The 20,421-nt window shown below is 42.5% G+C and overlaps 1 protein-coding gene across 2 annotated transcripts in view; it reads left to right on the forward strand.

Moving 5' to 3' along the window:
* Positions 1-20,421, forward strand: part of LOC147673695 (sodium/potassium-transporting ATPase subunit alpha-2) — a 393,987-nt gene that overhangs the window by 176,492 nt on the left and 197,074 nt on the right. For both annotated transcript variants that reach the window (XM_086947613.1, XM_086947614.1), the window contains exon 2: positions 1,975-2,079. In XM_086947613.1, coding sequence (XP_086803739.1) covers positions 1,975-2,079 — 105 coding nt within the window. The remainder of the gene's footprint in view (positions 1-1,974; positions 2,080-20,421) is intronic.

Consider the following 20,421-nt stretch of genomic DNA (forward strand, 5'->3'; position numbering starts at 1 on the left):
TTAAATATAACAGATTTCACAAGCACGGTGCAAGCACTGTGCAGGTGGAACCTATAAATGGGCATGTATGCCTCATAAGCAATTCCTAGAGCCATCAAAATGTGCATGTTTGCTGGCCACACTGCATCACCCATATGTCCACCTGTGTCTCAATCCACAGTTCAGCTGGATATGCACACTCACTGAAGTTTCTTTTGGGATTCTGCTGCCACACTAAAATCAATCACTTCAGCTCCTACTTGGCCGACCAGTGGTGTCATATTTTGCAGGTCAGTCTCTGTCTTGCGGAGGTGCAGGACCAAGCAGTCAAACTTCTTCTCGATAGAGGCTACTTTTTTACCTAGAATGTTAGAAGTGTGCTGCATGTGTTTAATACTCAGCTTGCTTCCAAGAAGTCATGCAAACTGCTTCCAGCCACGCTTCAGTCTTGGGCACGTCTTTTGAAAAGACGACCTCTATATTCTTCGTTCTTCTCTTAGATTATCTTAGCCTCCATCTCTTGTGCAATGGTCTTCAAAGACTCTGGAGCTGGAGGAGGTAGAATGAGGGTGACCCAAGCAGTAAAGATGTGAGCCCCTCACTATCTTTTCTTCAGAACCTTCCGCTGTTCTCTCCGTGGTGGGATATTATGGTGCAGGTAATATATCATGGGTCGCTGCTGCAGCCCTACACAGCTCCACTTCCATGCCTATCTTCCCTACCACAGTCCTGAGTCAGAATGGGGGAAAGATTGCAATCTTCAGTAAAATGGTGTAATTGAGCCTGACTTCTTCAGACGCTCCTCGCATGGTGGCATGATCAAGACTTTCATTCACAGAAAGCTGACTTTGGATGTCGCCATCTTGATTCCCACACGATTCAGGCGGAGCTTCAGTTCTACATACTGTCTGTGGCAGCCAGCATAGGCAAGGATCAATGGACTCACTATGCGGAGGCATCGATGCCCCCTGCGAAAAAGCATTTACTGGTGACCCACTCTCCAACCTTGATCCACCGTGACAGCCTAGAAATGGAACTAGTGCCAGAAACCCGAGATTCAGCCTTTTCTTGGCTGTCCAGCCAATGCTAGATGTTCGCTGCAGTTTTTTCGCTGATTATTACTGAATATGGAGAGTGGCCCAATGCACATTTAAAGCACTGTTGACATACACTTTCAACCAATTGTCTTGATACTTCTCAAAGAGTAAGTTCACAAATCAAAATGAGAGTGGTGATGAAAACCTCACTATTTTATGTGTGAAACACTGTATTCTGACATGTATCATTGTTAGAAAAATATATAAGGGAGTTTAGAATTTAAAATGTGTATTAGTGAAATATATAATAATTCTAATTTAATCTTAGATACGTGTCATATCTCAGTGGAATTGAAAAACTTGTTTAGTTTGAAAGATGGTATGTTTCTAAACAAATAAAATATAACAGATTATCTAGTTTTCTGCCTATCAGTCATTTTTTATTCTACATCACTCATAGTGGACCGTAAACAAAGAGCTTGTCCAGGCAAGAATGGGTTTTTATCAATGTGCAAACCTGAAATGTTTATAGGGATAAGGTAGTCAGATATACAATAGCTATTTATGAAATGTGTCTAACATGAGGAGAGGTACGGGAATGCTTGTGGTTGTAAGACTGTGGGCAATGATAATTACTATCACTGTGAATTACTATGGATTCCAAGGCATAGGATTATTTACATCATGCATGTAATAATATACTGATTGTCAACTTACTGGTGAACCTATGAATTGCAAGCCTACCTTAAATCATAGTGTGCGCCACTGGTTTTTGAGGCATTTCCCTGATTAGTTTATGACTTGCATTGTTAGTATGGTGCATAATCACTCATCTTCTCATGGCAGGATCACTGTGCTTGTAGAGAAATTATCTTTCAGCCTCTCTCTATGGAGTGTGATGACTGGTTAAAAGTATCTTCTATTCGTTAACTCAGTGTTTGTTCCTTTTTTATTATAGGAAGGACGCGAGTACTCGCCAACAGCAACCGCACCGGAAAATGGAGGTGGGAAAAAGAAACAGAAGGAGAAAGAAATGGATGAACTTAAGAAGGAGGTGACAATGGTAAGGAGGGTTTTGATTTAAATATCTTTGAGGCTTAGACTCAAATTAGTCAAACCTTCAAGGGCTATTTTCCTCTATTCACTTGTTTTATTTGAAATGTTAAAATCTATCTATCTATCTATCTATCTATCTATCTATCTATCTATCTATCTATCTATCTATCTATCTTTCTATCCTTCTATGTGTCTGTTTGTCTTTCTATCATCTGTCTATCCATTAGTTTCTATGTCTGTTCTGAAATTGGTCCAGCCATCTGAATATCATTGACCATTATATTGATCGGTTCGGCATGGTTTGTTAAATAGCAATCTTGAGGGTAAGGATTTAAACATGGACTAAATGTGTCTGAACATGAGTATGAGCGGAGTGAACAAAACTTTCAGGAGGCTTTAACATGAGGTTAAGGGAGGTAAACATGGGTTTAGCAGTGCAACATGGTACTAAGGGGTGTGAACATGTATTGGAAGTGTGTGCTCATAGTTTTCTCGGTGGTGTAAACTGTAACGTAGTGTGCCTGAACATATGCATTAGGAACGTAGACATGGGTTTACAATTTGACAATTTTGAACATGGGTTTGAGACATTTTTAACACAATCCTGTGGTGAGTGGAATAGGTTTAGGTAAACTGGGGGTTTTAAGGCTGGGGTGAACAAATGTCTGAAGATTTTTTCAACATTAATTGAGGAAATTTAGTAGCGAGAATGAGGGATCTGAACGAGTAGGAGGGATATGGATCAAGAGAATGAGGGATCTGAACGAGAAGGAAGGATATGGATCAAGAGAATGAGGGATCTGAACGAGAAGGAGGGATATGGATCAAGAGAATGAGGGATCTGAACGAGTAGGAGGGATATGGATCAAGAGAACGAGGGGTCTGAATGAGTTGGAGGGATATGGATCAAGAGAATGAGGGGTCTAAATGAGTAGGAGGGATATGGAACAAATTAATGGGGGATCTGAATGAGTAGGAGGGATATGGATCAAGAGAATGCTGGATCTGAACGAGTAGGGAAGGATATGGATCAAGAGAATGGGGGATCTAATTGAGTAGGAGGGATATGGATCAATAGAATGAGGGATCTGAACGAGAAGGAAGGATATGGATCAAGAGAATGAGGGATCTGAACGAGAAGGAGGGATATGGACCAAGAGAATGAGGGATCTGAACGAGTAGGAGGGATATGGATCATGAGAATGAGGGATCTAAATGAGTAGGAGGGATATGGATCAAGAGAATGAGGGGTCTGAATGAGTTGGAGGGATATGGATCAAGAGAATGAGGGGTCTAATTGAGTAGGAGGGATATGGATCAAGAGAATGCTGGATCTGAACGAGTAGGAGGGATATGGATCAAGAGAATGGGGGATCTAATTGAGCAGGAGGGATATGGATAAAGAGAATGAGGGACCTGAACGAGTAGGAGGGATATGGATCAAGAGAATGAGGGATCTGAACAAGTAGGAGGGATATGGATTAAGAGAATGAGGGATCTAAACGAGTAGGAGGGATATGGATCAAGAGAATGGGGGATCTAAACGAGTAGGAGGGATATGGATCAAGAGAATGGGGGGATCTAAATGAGTAGGAGGGATATGGAAGCGAATGTAGTTTTGAAAACAGCTTTGCTACATTTTAGACCCCATTAGAGAGTTTTTCAAAGTGTTCCAGGTATTAGAAAACCCAACACGATTTTAGATAGTGAATGTGTATTTATTGCTTGGAACACAAACTTGAAGTGTCTGAAGGCGGACGAACAAGAGTGTTCCATTTGTGAAAATAAGGTTTTATGTTTTTACTAATAAATGAAAAATTTGAAGTGAATGAGCTCAGGGCTTTCAATTCAAAGCTGGTCCATAGCCAGAAGTATTTCTATTGTCGGCAGCCCCACTATTAATGGAAATAGGGACACTAGGGAAGATTGCGACTTTTTTCAAATGTTAGTAACATTTGAAAGCACACAATTCATACTCTTCCATTTTTTATAATTGTTCTTCCACAAAGAATTTATGGGAAAATAGATGCAAGTTCATTTTGAAGTGCCTTCTGAATGAAGCAGCAGTGCAAACTGAAAAGCATTTCATTACAGCTTCAGAGTAGGATTGTGGGCTTGTTGGTAAAAGAAAGTTTTGAAATGCTTATCAAAAAAGAGTGAAGTAATCTATTTTAACGTGCATTAAACCTGTACCAGATGTGTAAATGAACCTTTGTATCTCAATTGTACATTAGCAATCCTCTGTAATTAAATAGGCGCAAATTTCATTAGGTCTGGGGTTAGCCAAGACCTTTTGATTTAAAGAAAATTATCTATATATAAATCAATACTTACATGAACTTTCAGCCAGCCCATTTCATCCATTTATCTGTTGCTATGTCGTTCACATTTTTTCCATACACTACAGCGCACAGCACGGGGAATTCCACTTCAGATTTTTTGCTATCTTTAATGTAAGTGACAGTTTTCTGCTTTTTCACATTAAGCACAATCACAAACGAAAAGCTTCCTTCAGAGTAAGGGACGTCGAGAGCAATGTTTGGTTTTTTTAGACCACCAAAATATTTTTGCTTTTAGCCGGTGTTGTGAGAAAGTGGCTCTATATATACTGGACCAGAATAAGGTACAGTGTGTATAGAGTCCACAAACCGCAGAGGTATAACAGAGGTTAAAGCCAGGTGTGACCTTACTCTCTAAAGTGATAGCTTGGTCGAGCAGTAAGGCAGTACCAGAGGACAGTGTAAAACATTTGTTGTACACACTCAGTCAGCAAAAGTTTTCACACACTCAAAGACTGAACTCCAGGCCAATTGTTTTTATATCAAAAGATATAGTTGTTTTATTTCTAGAACCAACAGGTACCAAAAATATACTGTTCTCAATATGTGAGGTCTCAGATGAGTACTTTGCAGAAAGGCAATCAACTTTGTAAAGACTATAGGTACAGGGGTTGCAGTAGGCAACACCATTCTACACACAATTTAGCATTGAGCTCAATGGATTTCCTTATATAAATACAGTTGATTACTTTGTAGATTACTTTGGTAATTCCAGGACTGGCTCCTAAGTTCAGTCCTGGGGTCTTAGCTGAAAACAGTTTAGCAAAAACGTTTTAGGTATTGTAGTGATTTTTCAGGAATAAAAAGCTATTTTAAAAGTTCACACTTAGAAACTTTTCAACAGAAATCTGGCAATGTTATCCAATGGGAGAAAATTCAGGTTGCAGGTAAAGTACGATCTTGTTACTTTTGTAATCCAGTACTGGTCCCCTGGGGCCAGCAGTGGGGTCTCAACTCAAAACAGGTAAGTAATTACGTTTCAGTATTTCGTATGATTTTTAAAGAATATTTCTAGTTTTCAAAAGTAGACAGAAGAAATTTCATAGAAAAGCAGACAATGGATTCCTATGGAGAAAATACAAGTTACTAGTAAACCCGCTAGGGATTACTTTTGCGGTTCAGTACTGGGCTAATGGGTACAGTCCTGGCTCCTCTCCTGATCACAGGTGAGTATTTCGGAATTTGGAATTCGGATGATTTTATATGAATATTTGACGTTTTCAAAAGTAGACAATTGAAGATTTTTCAAGTCAAACCAGTCAATGTTATTCAATGGCAGGTAAGTGAGTTACCGGTTTCCTGGTGAGTATTCGACTGGTGAAGTTGTGGTTCTGGGCATAGACTCAGGGGTCCCCCAGTGTCAGGTAGGTACAGTTGGTTCAACCTCAGCGGTGCAGGGGCGGCCGGGAGCAGAGGTAGTTAGGCCCAATGTTATCCAACGGGGGACAGGGGGCCTCCAGTTGGTGGTTGCTAGCTAGCAGGCTACGCGGCTGTGGGAGCTGGGCTCCTGGTCACTTGCTTAGGACAAAGGGGGAGCAGGATAGGACAAAGGTGGCACAGCTAGCAGTACTCGGGCGGCTGGGTGCAGGGTGCTTTTGAGCCGTCGGGCGCTCAATGTTATCCAATGGAAAAAGTAAAAAGGGAACAAATGCTGCCGGCTCGGGGGCGGAGACTCTCCAGGGGCGACCAGCATGTTGAGAGGTAAGTTGGGATCTTGCAGCACAGGTAGGTACCCCAAAGGGAGGCACAGGGGGCTGTAGGGCACAGGGTGCAGGGGTGTCTTTGGGTGTCGGAAAAGCTTACCCTCAGCTGGTTGCGGTTGGGGGTGCCCCGGGTTCTGAGTCTGCAGGTGTCGTCTGCTTTGTTGAGGAGGGTCTTTGGGCACTGGACTTCGGGTCCCAGTCACCAGAGGACGTCCTCGTGGTCTTGGATCTCGCGGGCCCGGGCCGGGCTCAGCGGGTGCAGAGTAGGCTGGTCCGGAGCTTCCTGGCTGGCACCAGGGGGCTTATTGCAGCAGAGCCTCTGCTGATGGGAGTCCCAGTCTTTAAGAGGGTCAAGGCAGGCAGGTCCTCTGGGTGTCCCAAGGTTGCTGTCCGCAGGAGTCACCGGGCTTTAGGCAGGAGCAGGTTCCAGGATCGACAGGCCGGTAGGGCTGGGGCCTAGTCAGTTGTTGTCGTCCTGTAGTTAGCAGCTGTGTGGCGGGTCTTCTTCTTCTTCTTGATCTTCTTTTGGTATCGGGATCTGAGGAAGGAAGGTTCAGGGAGCCCCCTAGCCTGCTCGTCTCCTGTGGGAGGGGGGCAGGAGCCTAGCTGTGATTGTTTGTTAGAGACAAGGGGACCCCATACAGTAGAACCTGGGGTAACAAGATGCTTTGGAAGAACAATGGTTCAGGGTAGGCCTCAAGAGGTCCTTGGTAAAAAATAGAACAGGGAGCGAAAACTTAATAAATCGCTAGGGAGCAGAGGTAGTAGGTACAAGTAGGAGTATTTTATTTTACTCTTTTCTCAAGGATATACATAAATAGTCATACTCTTTTTCAGGTGCTCAAGTGAATAGTGTGGTGCAGGAAGTGACATAAGTGATCAAAGTGAACGGACTGTCACACAACAACAACAACAAGGATAAAACACACAATTATATACAAATAAAGCTAATGAAATTCCTTGGGTAGGTCGACGGCGTTTCGATCTATATAGTTTTTAGATCTTCATCAGGACAGATGAGCCTCCTGAAACTATAAGAATTCCAATTATAATCTGTTTCTTACATGTATGTTTGCATACCTACATGAGTGCCTTGTTTTTTGTTACAAAAGGCTTTTTGTGCTCCCTTTCTTAATAACAGTTTATATACATACGCACACATGTGTTTAATTATCATATGCGCATTTCAGTGAGAAGTTTTAATTTTAATTTTAAGATGCAAGAAGGAGGTATATAGTTCACCTCACCTTGGTGTGTAGCGCTTATTATAGTCAAGGAACATTCTATAAGCGCATGCATTACTTTGCCCAGTGAATTTAAACTAAATTAAAACAATTAATAAAAATGGTCTTTACCTTGCCTGAGCTTGTGTAGGCAAGGAAGACTGTTTGGTGGTACAGCTGCTTAATTGCCGAGGTTCCCAATGGGAGCTGCAGAAAAATGAAATCATACAAGTTGGGATAGTCTAGTTAGCATGCTTGGCGAATCCCTGGTTTTGGTTGAATGGGTAACTAAGGATAGGGCCAGTAAGTGAAGTAAGGGGCCTGAAGGAAGGCCAAGGATTTGGACTTACGTTGTATTGTTTTAGAAGGTCTTCTAATATTGGAAAACAAGTAGCGCTCAGTCACTGCTACTGGGACGAGGGTCCTACTTGAGCTTGTATAGTGAATAAAAACACTGGGTTAGGACCTATAGATTATTAATGCTAGGGCTCTATGAGGCTAATTACAATGAAAGTACTTACATCAAGAATTTTTCAAAGGATTTCGATTTACTTAGCTGGTGTCCTTTTAGCGCTAGCGTCGCTATTGCTTTAAATTTTTCAGATGCCTGAAACTACAAAAACCTTATGGTAAAGAACGTGGCTCGCGTTAAATGATTACAATTGCCAGCGTTTTGCCCGTGTGTAGCGGTCGCTTACCTAGTTCATTCAGGTTTCCGGCAGGAGAAGAGGGGGTCCGAGTACCGCTTCCGAGGTTGCTCACATCTTTGTGAGCGCCCGGCCGCCATTAATAGCGTGCAAGGATTAGTGCGTGCGCAGCCGCGGTAGTGTTTCCAGCGGAGCGTGCGCACTCGAGATTACTCGCGCGCGTGCGCTTGGAAGTAGTGTGTGATTCATGGCCTGCGCAATGGGGAGCACGCTGGGAGGGTTCTTGGTTCACAAGGGGCATGCGCGAAATGATGCCAATGCGAAGGGATAGTGAATTAATTATCGGTTGCCATATTTACTAGTTGGATTAGTGAATTAAATATCGGTTGCCCTATTTACTTGTTGGATTAGAGAGTAAGAAAAAACAATTGGGGAATTTTAAAATTAAATTGCTGGGTTAGAAACGAAGGGATGTTTAGTTAGTTAATTATGAAGAGTCCTAATAATAAATGAGTTCAAGGGGGTACTCTCTAATGTGATGCAATTACCACAATGTTGATTAGATAAAACCCAATACAAGATTTGGAACAAACATTTCATTTATCATATGCACGAGACTGCCAACACAATTAGGTCTGTTGATAATCATAATACAGTATAATACATCTCTTAAAGATTTGCAAAGTAGTTTTTCAAAGAAATTTTTCACTTAGAGTGTTTCAGGTGCACATGTTCCATTCCTCAAGGGAATTGAGTCCTCTCTCAATTGTTTTGCAGTGGAACATCCATTTGCACTCCAGGCGATTTAGTATTGTTTGTTGGTTGCCTCCTCTGACATTAGGCCTCAGTTTGTCAATGACTTGCCATTTCATGTCGTTTTCATTATGGCCCGCCTCGAGGTAGTGTTCCACCAGAGGGGCCGTTGTCACCTTGCATCGGATACGACTTCTATGTTGGGATATTCTGGTCTTTACTTGTTGCGTCGTCTGTCCGATGTATAGTAGCTTGCATGGGCATTCAATACTGTAAATTACACTTTTTGAATTGCAGTTAGTGAAAAAATTAAGGGTGTGCTTAACACTTCCATACTCGAATACTTTCGTGTTGGTGGTGAAATCGCATGCCATGCAACTATTACATTTATAGTGTCCTAGAACTGGTGGTAGATTCAGGCGGACTTCAATTGTATTTTCAATGGTTGGGTTGCTAGCTGCTCTTACTAAGTGGTCTTTCAAATTGCGACCCCTTTTGAATGAGAAGAGTGGGAGCCCAGTGTTTAGTTCTAAGGGGTCTAGTACATTCCAATGTTTCTTTATCATTTTTGTGAGTTTATTGCTAGCTGTATTAAAAGTAGTGACACAGGTAATTTTGGGAGTACTTTCCTTAGGGTGGGGTTCAAGTAGATGCTCTCTGTGTGTGTACCAGGCCCTTTTCATGGCCCTTCTCACCAGTTTTCTGGGATAACCTCTAGCCATTAATTTTTTGCAGAGGACTTCAGCTTCTGTAAAAAAATCTCACTATTCACTTGAGCACCTGAAAAAGAGTATGACTATTTATGTATATCCTTGAGAAAAGAGTAAAATAAAATACTCCTACTTGTACCTACTACCTCTGCTCCCTAGCGATTTATTAAGTTTTCGCTCCCTGTTCTATTTTTTACCAAGGACCTCTTGAGGCCTACCCTGAACCATTGTTCTTCCAAAGCTAGCTGTGATTGGGCAGGGCTCCCCATCTTCAAGATGGCCGGAGCCCGGGGTCGTGCTTCACCTCGTCTCCCCCACCTGAGGGGTGGGGTTGGCATAGGCTGGTACATCCCCCTTCCTGACGTACTTTTACCCGCCAGTCTTCCTGCCAGAGTGGGGGGTCAGAACTGGTGGGGGCCAGTTGCTGGGTACAGAAAATGGTCTGGAGAAGCTCACAGAGGCTGCATGTCTTTGAAGCGTCCCCCTGCCCATCCTGGGGGAGGAGACCTAGCACCTCGCCCAGGATGTGCATTGTTGCAGGCCCAGGAGAGCAGGGGCTCTCCACCCAGGGGTCCAGCAACATGTCTGCTGTGTGGCAGTATCTGCAGCCACTCAGCCCAGACGTGGATTGTAGGTTAGGTTTTCAGGGGGCATCTCTAAGATGCCCTCTGGTGCATTTTACATTAAATCCCAAACTGGCATCAGTGCTGGTTTAATGTGCTGAGAAGTTTGGTACCAAACTTGTCAGTCTTCAGTGTAGCCATTATGGTGCTGTGGAGTTCGTAATGACAACCTCCCAGCACCATATACTCTTAATGGCATCACTGCACTTACAGTGCCCAGGAATGGCCCTGGGTACTGTAGGGGCACATGGCTCATGCACCTGTGCCCACACCTCTGGCATAGGGCACCCAGCTAGAGGGTGACTGAAGTATGCCAGGGCAGTGGGTTCTGTGTGCATGGCACGTAGGGATGTGTGCCATGTCGACTCTTGGTTTAGTTCTGTACTTAGACACTCAGCCTACAAATGCAATGTGTAGGTGTCAGGGTACAGGGCCCCTGAGGGTGGGACAATAAGTCCTGCAGTGCTCAGGGGTCTTCTATGGTCACCATGCCCTGGGTACCTAGGGTGCCATTTACTAGGGGCTGATAGGTGTTCAGAGATGCCAATTGGGTTTTAGTTTCAACACAGCTTTAGGGAAGGAACACAGGCCCTGGGTACCTGGTTGGCAGGAGCCCAGGGCACACTCAGTCAAAGCACATCAGCAGTTCAGAAAAACGTGGGAGCATACCAAGGCAAGAAAGATGGCACTTTCTCACAGGTGTTTTCTTTCATATTGAGAAGGGCCAAGCAGGTCCCCCAAGTATAAAGTATAAAGGTTTGCAAACACTGTGTCTAAACAAATCAAGCATTGGCAGTGTCAAAAGTCTGCCAACCAGTGCTAGACCAAATGGCTTTGCCAATGCTTGTATTATGTGAGACTGGCATAATTTTGCTCTACAGGTCTATAAAATACACAATATTATTAGACAACTTTATGGCACCATTTCTTAACCCCAGAAGCATAAAAGGCTGATATAGTCATGGTGTGATTCCAAAATGCTAGCTTCCAAATGCGTAAACTTTTCAGCCGAGGCTTAATGTTGTTGATGGGATGTCTAACTCAGTTATCAATAACTGCGTGCTCTAATTTATGTGTATTTTAGTCGTAGTAAATATTGGGCATATTCTCAATATTTCCACAGCAACCCTGGTTCTTCCCTCCTGCAGAGGTCAGAAGTCAGGCTCTGTCTTCCAAGGGAACTTGGTGTTTACTTTTCTTTCTCTGACTTCAAAGGGAGAGGATTTATTTGACAATCTGGGGGTGTGAAAAGCACAGCTTTTTTTAGCACACAACAAGATTTAAGAGTTTATAAATGAACTGTGCAAATATTATTGAATATATCAGAATTTGGAAAGCACAAATGTTTTGTAATTCAGACGTGTGCTGAAATCAAATATTTTAATATGATCAAAACAAATCAATGCACTATATGATGCAATTTTCACATATTATCGTTTGTGCGCAGTATAGTTTTCTTAGTAAAACTGTATGTCTTTGCAAATGTAATGGTCATTTCAATTGAAAATATGTTGTCTTCAGTGGCGGGGCAGTACCACACCACACACACTTGACTCAACTTCACTCCATGACACACCACTCTACAACACTCTACTCCATTCTATGCCACTCTGCACCACAACATTCTACAACACTCTATGCCACTCCACTGCACTCTACACCACTCTACTCTACATCACTCAATGCCACTCCACTCTACAACACACTACTCTACTCCACTTTATAGCACTTCACTCTATGCCACTCCACTCTATGCCACTCCACTCTGCGCCACTCCACTCTGCGCCACTATAGGCACTCTACAGTGCTTCACTCTACTATACCCCACCCTACAGCACTCCACTATTTGACACTCCACTCTACTCCACTCTAAAATACTCTACTCCACTCTATGCCACTCTACTCTACGACACTCCACACTCCTTCATTCTCCACTCTACACCGCTCTACTCTTCTTTACTCTTTGCCACTGCCTTTACACCACTCAGCTCCACCTCACTTTACTCCACTTTGTGCCACCCCATTCCACTCTATGACACACTTCTCCACTCTATGCCACCCTACTCTGACACTGTATGCCACTCCACTGTCCTCTGTATGCCCCCACCCCTGTATGCCTCTCAACTCTATGCCACTCTACATCACTCCACTGTACACCACTCCACTCTACACCACTTCCCTCTACACCACTCCACTCTACTCTACTCAAATCTACTCCACTCCACTCCACTACACCACACTATACTCCACTCTACAACAATCCACTCTGACACTTTACTCTATGACACTGTACTCTATGCCACTCTACCGTACGGCACTGTATTCTACGACACTGTATTCTACGACACTCCTCTCCACTCTTCACCATTTCATAACACTCCACTCTACACCACTCCCCTCTACTCATTCTTCTCCACTCTACCCCACTCCACTCCACTCTACCTTACTCCACAACACTCTAACCCACTCATGACACTCCACGCCACTCTCCTCTACACCACAAATGTTTGCCATGCTGAAAGGCACCGTGCTAATGTACAGCATGGCTTAAACACATTGGCAAAGCCAATAGCTCCTGCATAGACGAGACTCATTCGCTTTGCCAATACTTGTTTTTAAAGCATCCCACTTCAAAAGGGGTTATTATAGGTGCTGCTGTGGTGGGGTAAGGTATTCTTCATTTGGGCCACCGCCTGCTGCCCTGTGAGGCCACAATCAGGATTCCTTAAGGGGAAGGTGTTTTAGGGATGGTAACTCAAAAAGGGTTTCCAACTCCAGCTGCAGTCACACACCATTGATACATTCCTTTCCATATCACAAATAGGAGAGGACGCCCCCTTCAAACTCTCTCCTATACCCGCTAGTATCCTGTGAGTATCTTGGTCTTAACATAAGATCAACCAACATTCAACAATGCAACTTGCATACATTTTACCACCCACCAGGAGATAACGAAAAGTTTATAGTAGACTTAATGGAGATCATAACAGCCAACTCTAACAACGCTGCCAATAACATATTTCTAGGCGACTTCAACCTTCACTGGGAGAACTGCAATGACAAACTGGTCAACATGCTGAAAGGCTTCCTCACTGAACTAAACCTCACTCAAGCGTGCACACTACCCACACACTCTAAAGGAGCGACGTTAGACTGGATTACATCAAGAAACAATGCTGCAACAATCCACTCCATAACACCATGTGACTGGTCTGATCATCATGCCATAACTTTCATGATACCCACATTGAGAAAAGGTAGGACCAGGCAACCTTTCAAAGCCAAAAAATGGACCCGGGACACAACTGAAGCAAATATGGAACTACTGGTCGAAAGCTGCGAAAGAGACTTAAAGCCACCCAACAACCTGGAAAAAGTTAACGAGCTGACGGATCACTACATAGCAGCTGTTGAAAATATCGTTAATAACACCATGCCATTAAAATTGAAAAGAATCTCAGAGAAGACAAAAAACCCATGGTTTAACGAAGCACTAAACGAAGATAGACGCAATTTGAGAATGGCCGAAAGAAAATGGAGGCAACATCCATCATCTCCTGAACTGGAAGCCCTCAGAAAAATAAGGAACCAATATAATAAAAAGATCATCAACTCAAAAAAGGAATTTATAAGAGCAGAACTGGATAATGCCAAAAACAGACCACGAAAACTATTTGAAATCCTAAAGGAGCAATCAAACAAACTAGCCAAATCAGTGCTAGAAAATTCAAAAACACCTCTAAACTGCGATGAATTTTCCACATTTTTCACGGAAAAGGCCAAAACACTCGAAGTAGAACTTAGAAACTCGGCGTCGAACCTTCCCAACGAACCTCCGTTTACTAACGATGCTGACTCTACAACAGATTGCACAACGGATTGCATCATCGCAAAAAACAAGGCGAGTTGGGATACATTCGAACTATATGACCAACACACGATTGCTAAGACGCTCTCAGGAATCAAACCTAACAACCACTACCAAGACCCGCTGCCTGCAAAATGCGTAAAAGAAATCAATCACATCCTGATTCCAATATGGACTGAAATAATAAATGCGTCACTTTCACAAGGGATCCTCCCCGACTGCCTAAAAACAGGTCAAGTCGTTCCCATAATCAAAAAACCCACAGCGGATGCATCAGATCCAAATAACTTTCGCCCAGTGACCAACATCCCTTTACTGGCCAAGCTGACTGAGAAATGTGTGCAGAACCAACTGAGCCAACACATCACCAAATTCTCCTTGCTAGACGAATGTCAATCGGGATTCAGAGCAGGGCACAGCACGGAAACAGCGATTCTCCATATTATTGATGACGCGCTACAGGCCCTTGACCAAAATCAAGCATACTTACTGATTCTCCTAGACCTGTCATCGGCTTTTGATACGGTAAATCATGAGGCATTACTGGCCAGGCTACGGGACAGGATGGGTCTATCGGGAATTGTGCTGAAATGGTTCGAGTCCTTTTTACAGAACAGAACGCAGCGCTTCCTGGTTAATCAATCAACCTCACTCCCGTGCCCTATCTCAATTGGAGTCCCTCAAGGATCGACTTTATCCCCAGATCTGTTTAACCTATACGTCGAACCACTCACAGAAATTCTCCAAAAATCTCAAATATCTTATCACATGTATGCTGACGACACGCAAATATACTTAAAGATCGCATCCCTAAAAGATTTGGAACTAATGAATGAGAAACTAAAATTGGCACTTCAATGGTTAACCACAAACCACCTGAAGCTGAATGCACATAAAACAGAGTTCTTACTAATTTCTCCACCAAGGAGCCATACAGAAATAAAGGATTGGACGAAAGTCGTGACTGCGCTAAACTGCACCCCAACCCTTGTCAACTCCGCTAAATCTCTTGGAATCACCCTAGACGAGAATCTAGACATGAAAGCCCACATTAATTCAATGGCGAAAAGTGCCCGCTTTCACTTGAACTACTTAAGAAAATTGAAACCATACATCACAGAGTCTGACCTTAAAATGGCAATCCAATCCTTAGTTATCTCGAGGATTGAATATGGTTGCACCACATTGGCGGGATTACCAAAAACGTCCACAGCACCACTGAAAGCCTGCCTTAACGCTGCGGCAAGACTTATCACCGGAACCAGGAAATATGATCATATATCCCCGCACCTGAAAGTATTAAACTGGCTACCGTATGAAGCAAGAATCCAAATGAAGATAGCATGCATCACACACAAAGCATTACACGACAACACCCCAAGATATCTAGCCAAGAAAATTCAGTTGTCCGGTGGCAACAGACCAGCTAGGAGTGCTAAGGAGTTGCTTCTACGGCCAGCCTTCTTCCGAAAGAAAAAAACCTATGACAGAGCGTTCTCAGGAGCTGCCCCCAGAATTTGGAACTCACTCCCTCCAAACATCCGGAAGATCCAGAATCTGGTTACATTCAAGCGACAGTGAAGAGCCTGCTGATGAATAGATACATTACTTAGAACACTGTTCATGGTTCTGATATACTACTGCCTAGTACTGATCATGTACGCATGTACGCCATTAGAAAGGGAGACATAGGCAATACTATAATGGAATACGTATCCTATGATATGAGAACAACCTAAAGGCCACTAGTAATGGTTATCTGAGTGAACAGGAGATCAGCATCTTTCTGGAACATATACCGAGCTACCTCATATCTGTTATATATACATGCTTTTGTTTTAATTTTGTCATAGCATATTTATGTACGCTAACGTTCACAGGTGTTACGAATATATATATCATCTACCTCACAGCGGTTGCTCGCTAACTGTTTATATATATGTTAACCCTTTCCTCTCACATGTTAAGCGCTCTGATACCCACGGGTCTTGTTCGCGCTATACAAAACTTTATAATAAATAAATAAATAAATAAATAAGGGTTTGGAAAGGATCCTAAAAGCCCTTATGAGAGCTGCAAAGAAGTTCCCGACTCATAAAAGGGCTTTTGTGCATTAACATAAGCCATTGTGTGGTGGCAAAATCACATGGTTTGTGAAAGCAGACTAAATATAAGTGGTTCAAACCATGAAGAAAGATAACATCTCTTTGTACTTGTTCAGAAACTGGTTACAATACTACAATTGAATAATTGTCCACTTCTGAACTGCATGCACTTGAAAACCTCATCCCATTCACGGTGGAGAGAAAGACAGTCGCTTCAGCGGTTTCTCCACAAATAAATAAAATACGATTTGCAAAACGAGGACATGATCAGGAAAAGACACCTCTAAGTACAAAACTCAAATGCAGCCTTAATGGCTTTTGGAGTTCTTTGTGTACACATTGTCACCTTGAAAATTAACTTACTAGTACAAAAGACATATTCATCCTTAATGGCTTCTGGAGTTGTTTGTGCACACAGTGTCACCTTGAAAATTCTTTTTACACTCAAGATAGAACTCTTACATGGAAAGAGCACTTTAGTTGCCTTTTTCTGTCCCCTTACCATTTGTTCAGATCACACGCACAAGCCAGTTCATTTGTTGTTTCTCTCTTTAATGTTCTGACACCCATGGGGGAAAAACAATTCCAACCAACTCCCGGAGTATCTTTAACCTCGTGCTGTGACCAGATGTCTTATGACTTTTCCCAGGCAAGCATTTCATCGAACCAGATGCGACTTGCTGCGAAGGTCCCCAATAATGTCACAGCGATCAACAGTTCTCAGGGAATGATGGGTCTTGGCCTGACTTTCAAACATGGAGGTCTGACTCCAGGCATCTGGTTTGCCATGTATTGGATGAAGACAGAGTGTGTTCCTTTGTAAGCACCTCAAAGATCGTGCCTAAATGTAACCTCTGGAGTGAGGCGCGGGCATTGCAACCCATGGGCATTGATCCATTAGGTCTTTAATATCTTGACATGGCAAAATTATCTTCATCTGATGGAGCTGTGGTGATAATGGCTCACCATGGTCTCCCTCTTGAACAGTGGGTGTGTTCCACACCACTGAGGAGAGGGTACCCAGGTATTAAATGAGTGTCCCTTTCCACTAATTCGAGAAATGGTATCCTTAAGTGCTGAGAAGGCGCATTGACGCATCGGAGTGAAAAGCAGCTTCTTCTCTTTTTAGGAAGATGCTGAGACCTCTCAGGTGTAATCACGTGGACCTGTCCTTCTCTGAGCTCTGGACTTTAGCAAACCGCCTGGACTTCAAAAATAACATAAGGACACAAATTCCTTCAAAAATATATGTAACTGGAATCCAGGTCTGAGCTTGGCACTGATTCCACCTCGACGGCTCCAGATCACATTTGTTGCAATTCTAAGGAGCTGAAGAGCCTCCAGATCCAATCTCAAGCCAGAGTTCATGTGGCTGTGTGCCGCTCAGCAGTCTGCTCATCTGCTATGCGAGTCAGAAGAGTGAGATAGAGTCGCAGGCAGCATTTGCCGCCAGCTGCCAAAGACAGCGGCAAGAAGGAGAACAGTGAAAGGAACATTGTCTTCTTCATTGTGATGTTCCTGCACAGTTTCAACCAGAATCCACTTTTCTCCTTCTTCAGGTCTGATGTGAATGCCCAGAGGGTGCACAGAGGGCACGTCCAGGGAGGTGAGAGGGAAGCCTGAGGGTTGGCAAATGATGTGAATGGCTGCAGGGGGCGTACATAGCAAAGTGTAGGTGTGCAGTGTGGCATCTGAGTGCCGAGTGCACATAAGAGTGCAGGCCATCGCTGACAGTATGCACGGCTGGGCTAATGTTTGCAGAATCTCTTGGCATGGCGTGGCTACGTTTCTACAAAGCATGCTTGTGGGTATGTACAACATGTCTAAGGGATCTCTAGAACCTATTTGAGGATGGTTCTGGGTGTGCAGTTGGTGGCAGATGTGGGTGCACAAGCTGGGACTGGATGTGTTCTAAGTGTAGCTAAGATTGTACATAGAGTGAGCAAGTGTGTGCAAGACATGTATGAATGGTGTCACGGGTAGCGAGCGTAGCTTGACTGAGCGTGCCGAAAGTGACTGGTTCAAGGCTTCCAAGGCATGGTTAGAAATGGCAGTATGCTGGAAACTCAATTTGTTGTACATTAATGTGTTGGACTTTTTAATGTTGGTGTATGCTTCTAAAATGCAGGTGGCCTACTAAAAGCATCTGAATTTCTGCCAGTGCTAGTTGCAACATTTCCTGTGTTCGTTCACTCAAGTGTGCATCTGCCCCTGTGCCTTGTGCTCTTTTTTTTTTTTTTTTTAATAAAGTTTTTTATTTGCATCAAAGGATCACATAGGCAATAAACAATTCATTTTTTCACGAAAGAAAACAGAAACAAAAATATGACAATATTCCATAATTGCATTTAGATAAATATATAGCATCATTTAAACAGTGCAAAACATAAAATTAAGAATCGATAAACTTGTATTTTGAAACACATTTGCTAAGACATGAATAGCCCCCATATTCTGTCAATTTTCCGTCTGGCCTGCACTCCTCTTGAATCTGCAATAGCGGCTTCCATACTATGAATCTCCTTTACTAAACTCCACCATTCTAAAACTATTGGTGGGTTCTTTTGAATCCATGCTCTGGCAACAATTAACCTTCAACAAGTGATTAGGACATTCAGCAGATCTTTAAACCTTTCACCCCCATTGATGCCTACGCAAACATCAATATTTGAGAATGAGAAAGGTTGCTCCAACCTCTCAGTGATAACCTTAGTTATTCCTTCCCAGTATTCCTTGAGGTGAGGGCAAGTAAAAAACATGTGGACAATGTCCGCACCACTCAAATCACATTTAGGGCATTTCGTTTTATCTGAATGAATGTTATTCGTTGCCCATTTAAGTATCCTTTCAGGCGTATAATATAATTGACAGATTGTTTTAAACATCTGCAATTTTAAGCTGGAAGATTGAACTGTTGTATTTAGGCTTTTAAATGATGTAACAATTAAATCTGTAGGAATACTCATTGCCAGTTTCCTATTCCATTTCTCTGTTAAAATAGTAGCATCACCGGTCTTGAGATCAGAAAAGAGCTTATAACCCAGACTTATGATAGATTCATCAGCATCCCTATAAATGCAGTCCCATATCTCAGATTCTGAGACTGTAGTAAGTTCTATTTTTTTCACCAAGTAATCTCTAATCTGATAGTATTTAAACCTAGCTATTTCTGGTAGGTTGTAGCAAAGTTTCATTTTATCAAATGCCATAAAGCCAAGATGATCATATAGGTCCCCCAGAAGTCTAATACCAGAGTTTAAAAACATTTGACAGGCTGTGTCATGAAAAATAGTAGGAAAGCCGGGATTGCCCCATAAAGGTGTTAGACTGTGAAAAAGAGATGTATTGCATTTAGCCATAATAGATCGCCAGATACTCACAGTGTCCCTTATGGTCTTAAATTTAACCCTTTTAAAATAATTGGGGTCATTCATCCTATACACAAACATATTGACATCTAATCCTAGTAGAAACTTGTGAAAATATAAACATTTATCCAGAACTGCCAAACTGCAGATCCGAGTCATAAATGCTGACCAGTAGTAAAATTTGAAGTCCGGAAATAGCAATCCTCCTTGACTAAAGGAAAGTTTAAGCAGTGATACAGCGCGCCGGGCTTTTTTATACCCCCATACAAAGCTGCCAATGATACCTTCTAGTCTGGTGAAGAAAGAATTATTGACCCGCAAAGGGATTGTTCGAAACAAATACAGGAATTTAGGCAGAATTTTCATTTTTATTAAATTTATTCGACCAATCATATTGATAGGAAGTTTATGCCATTTCTTAAGTTGCATGGCAGTTTCTTTTAATAAAGGTTCGTAATTTAGTCCTATGATGGAATCAATATCTGAGCATATTTTAACACCTAAGTAGGTGGCTATATTGCTAATTCCAGGGACAGGGGTAGTAGATTGGTAATTCATGACAACTTGGGTTTTGGTGGTATTAAGTTTGTAACCAGAAACTGAGCCATAGATGCCAGCTTCTATTAAAATACCTTTCATAGTTTTAGCGACATCTGGGGTAAAAACTGCGATATCGTCAGCATATACAGTGATATCTAATTTATCTAATCCATTAAAAAATGGGCAGATTAATGTTTGACGTTGTAAAGCAATTAAAAAAGGCTCTATTGCAAGAGCAAAAAGTAATGGTGATAAAGGGCACCCTTGCCTTGTCCCTCTTTTAATGGAAAACAAAGAAGAGCATTTTCCCATATATGAGATCTTACCCATAGGATTATCATATAAAGATTGAATCCATCGTAGATGTTTTCCTTTAATACCAAATGCCTGTAGTGCGGCCCACAAAAAACCCCACCCCACCCGGTCAAATGCTTTTTCAGCGTCTAATAAAATCATACCGAGTGGGGTGT

This window comes from Lissotriton vulgaris, chromosome 12 (assembly GCF_964263255.1).
Source record: "Lissotriton vulgaris chromosome 12, aLisVul1.2, whole genome shotgun sequence".
In the NCBI taxonomy this organism is placed as follows: Eukaryota; Metazoa; Chordata; class Amphibia; order Caudata; family Salamandridae; genus Lissotriton; species Lissotriton vulgaris.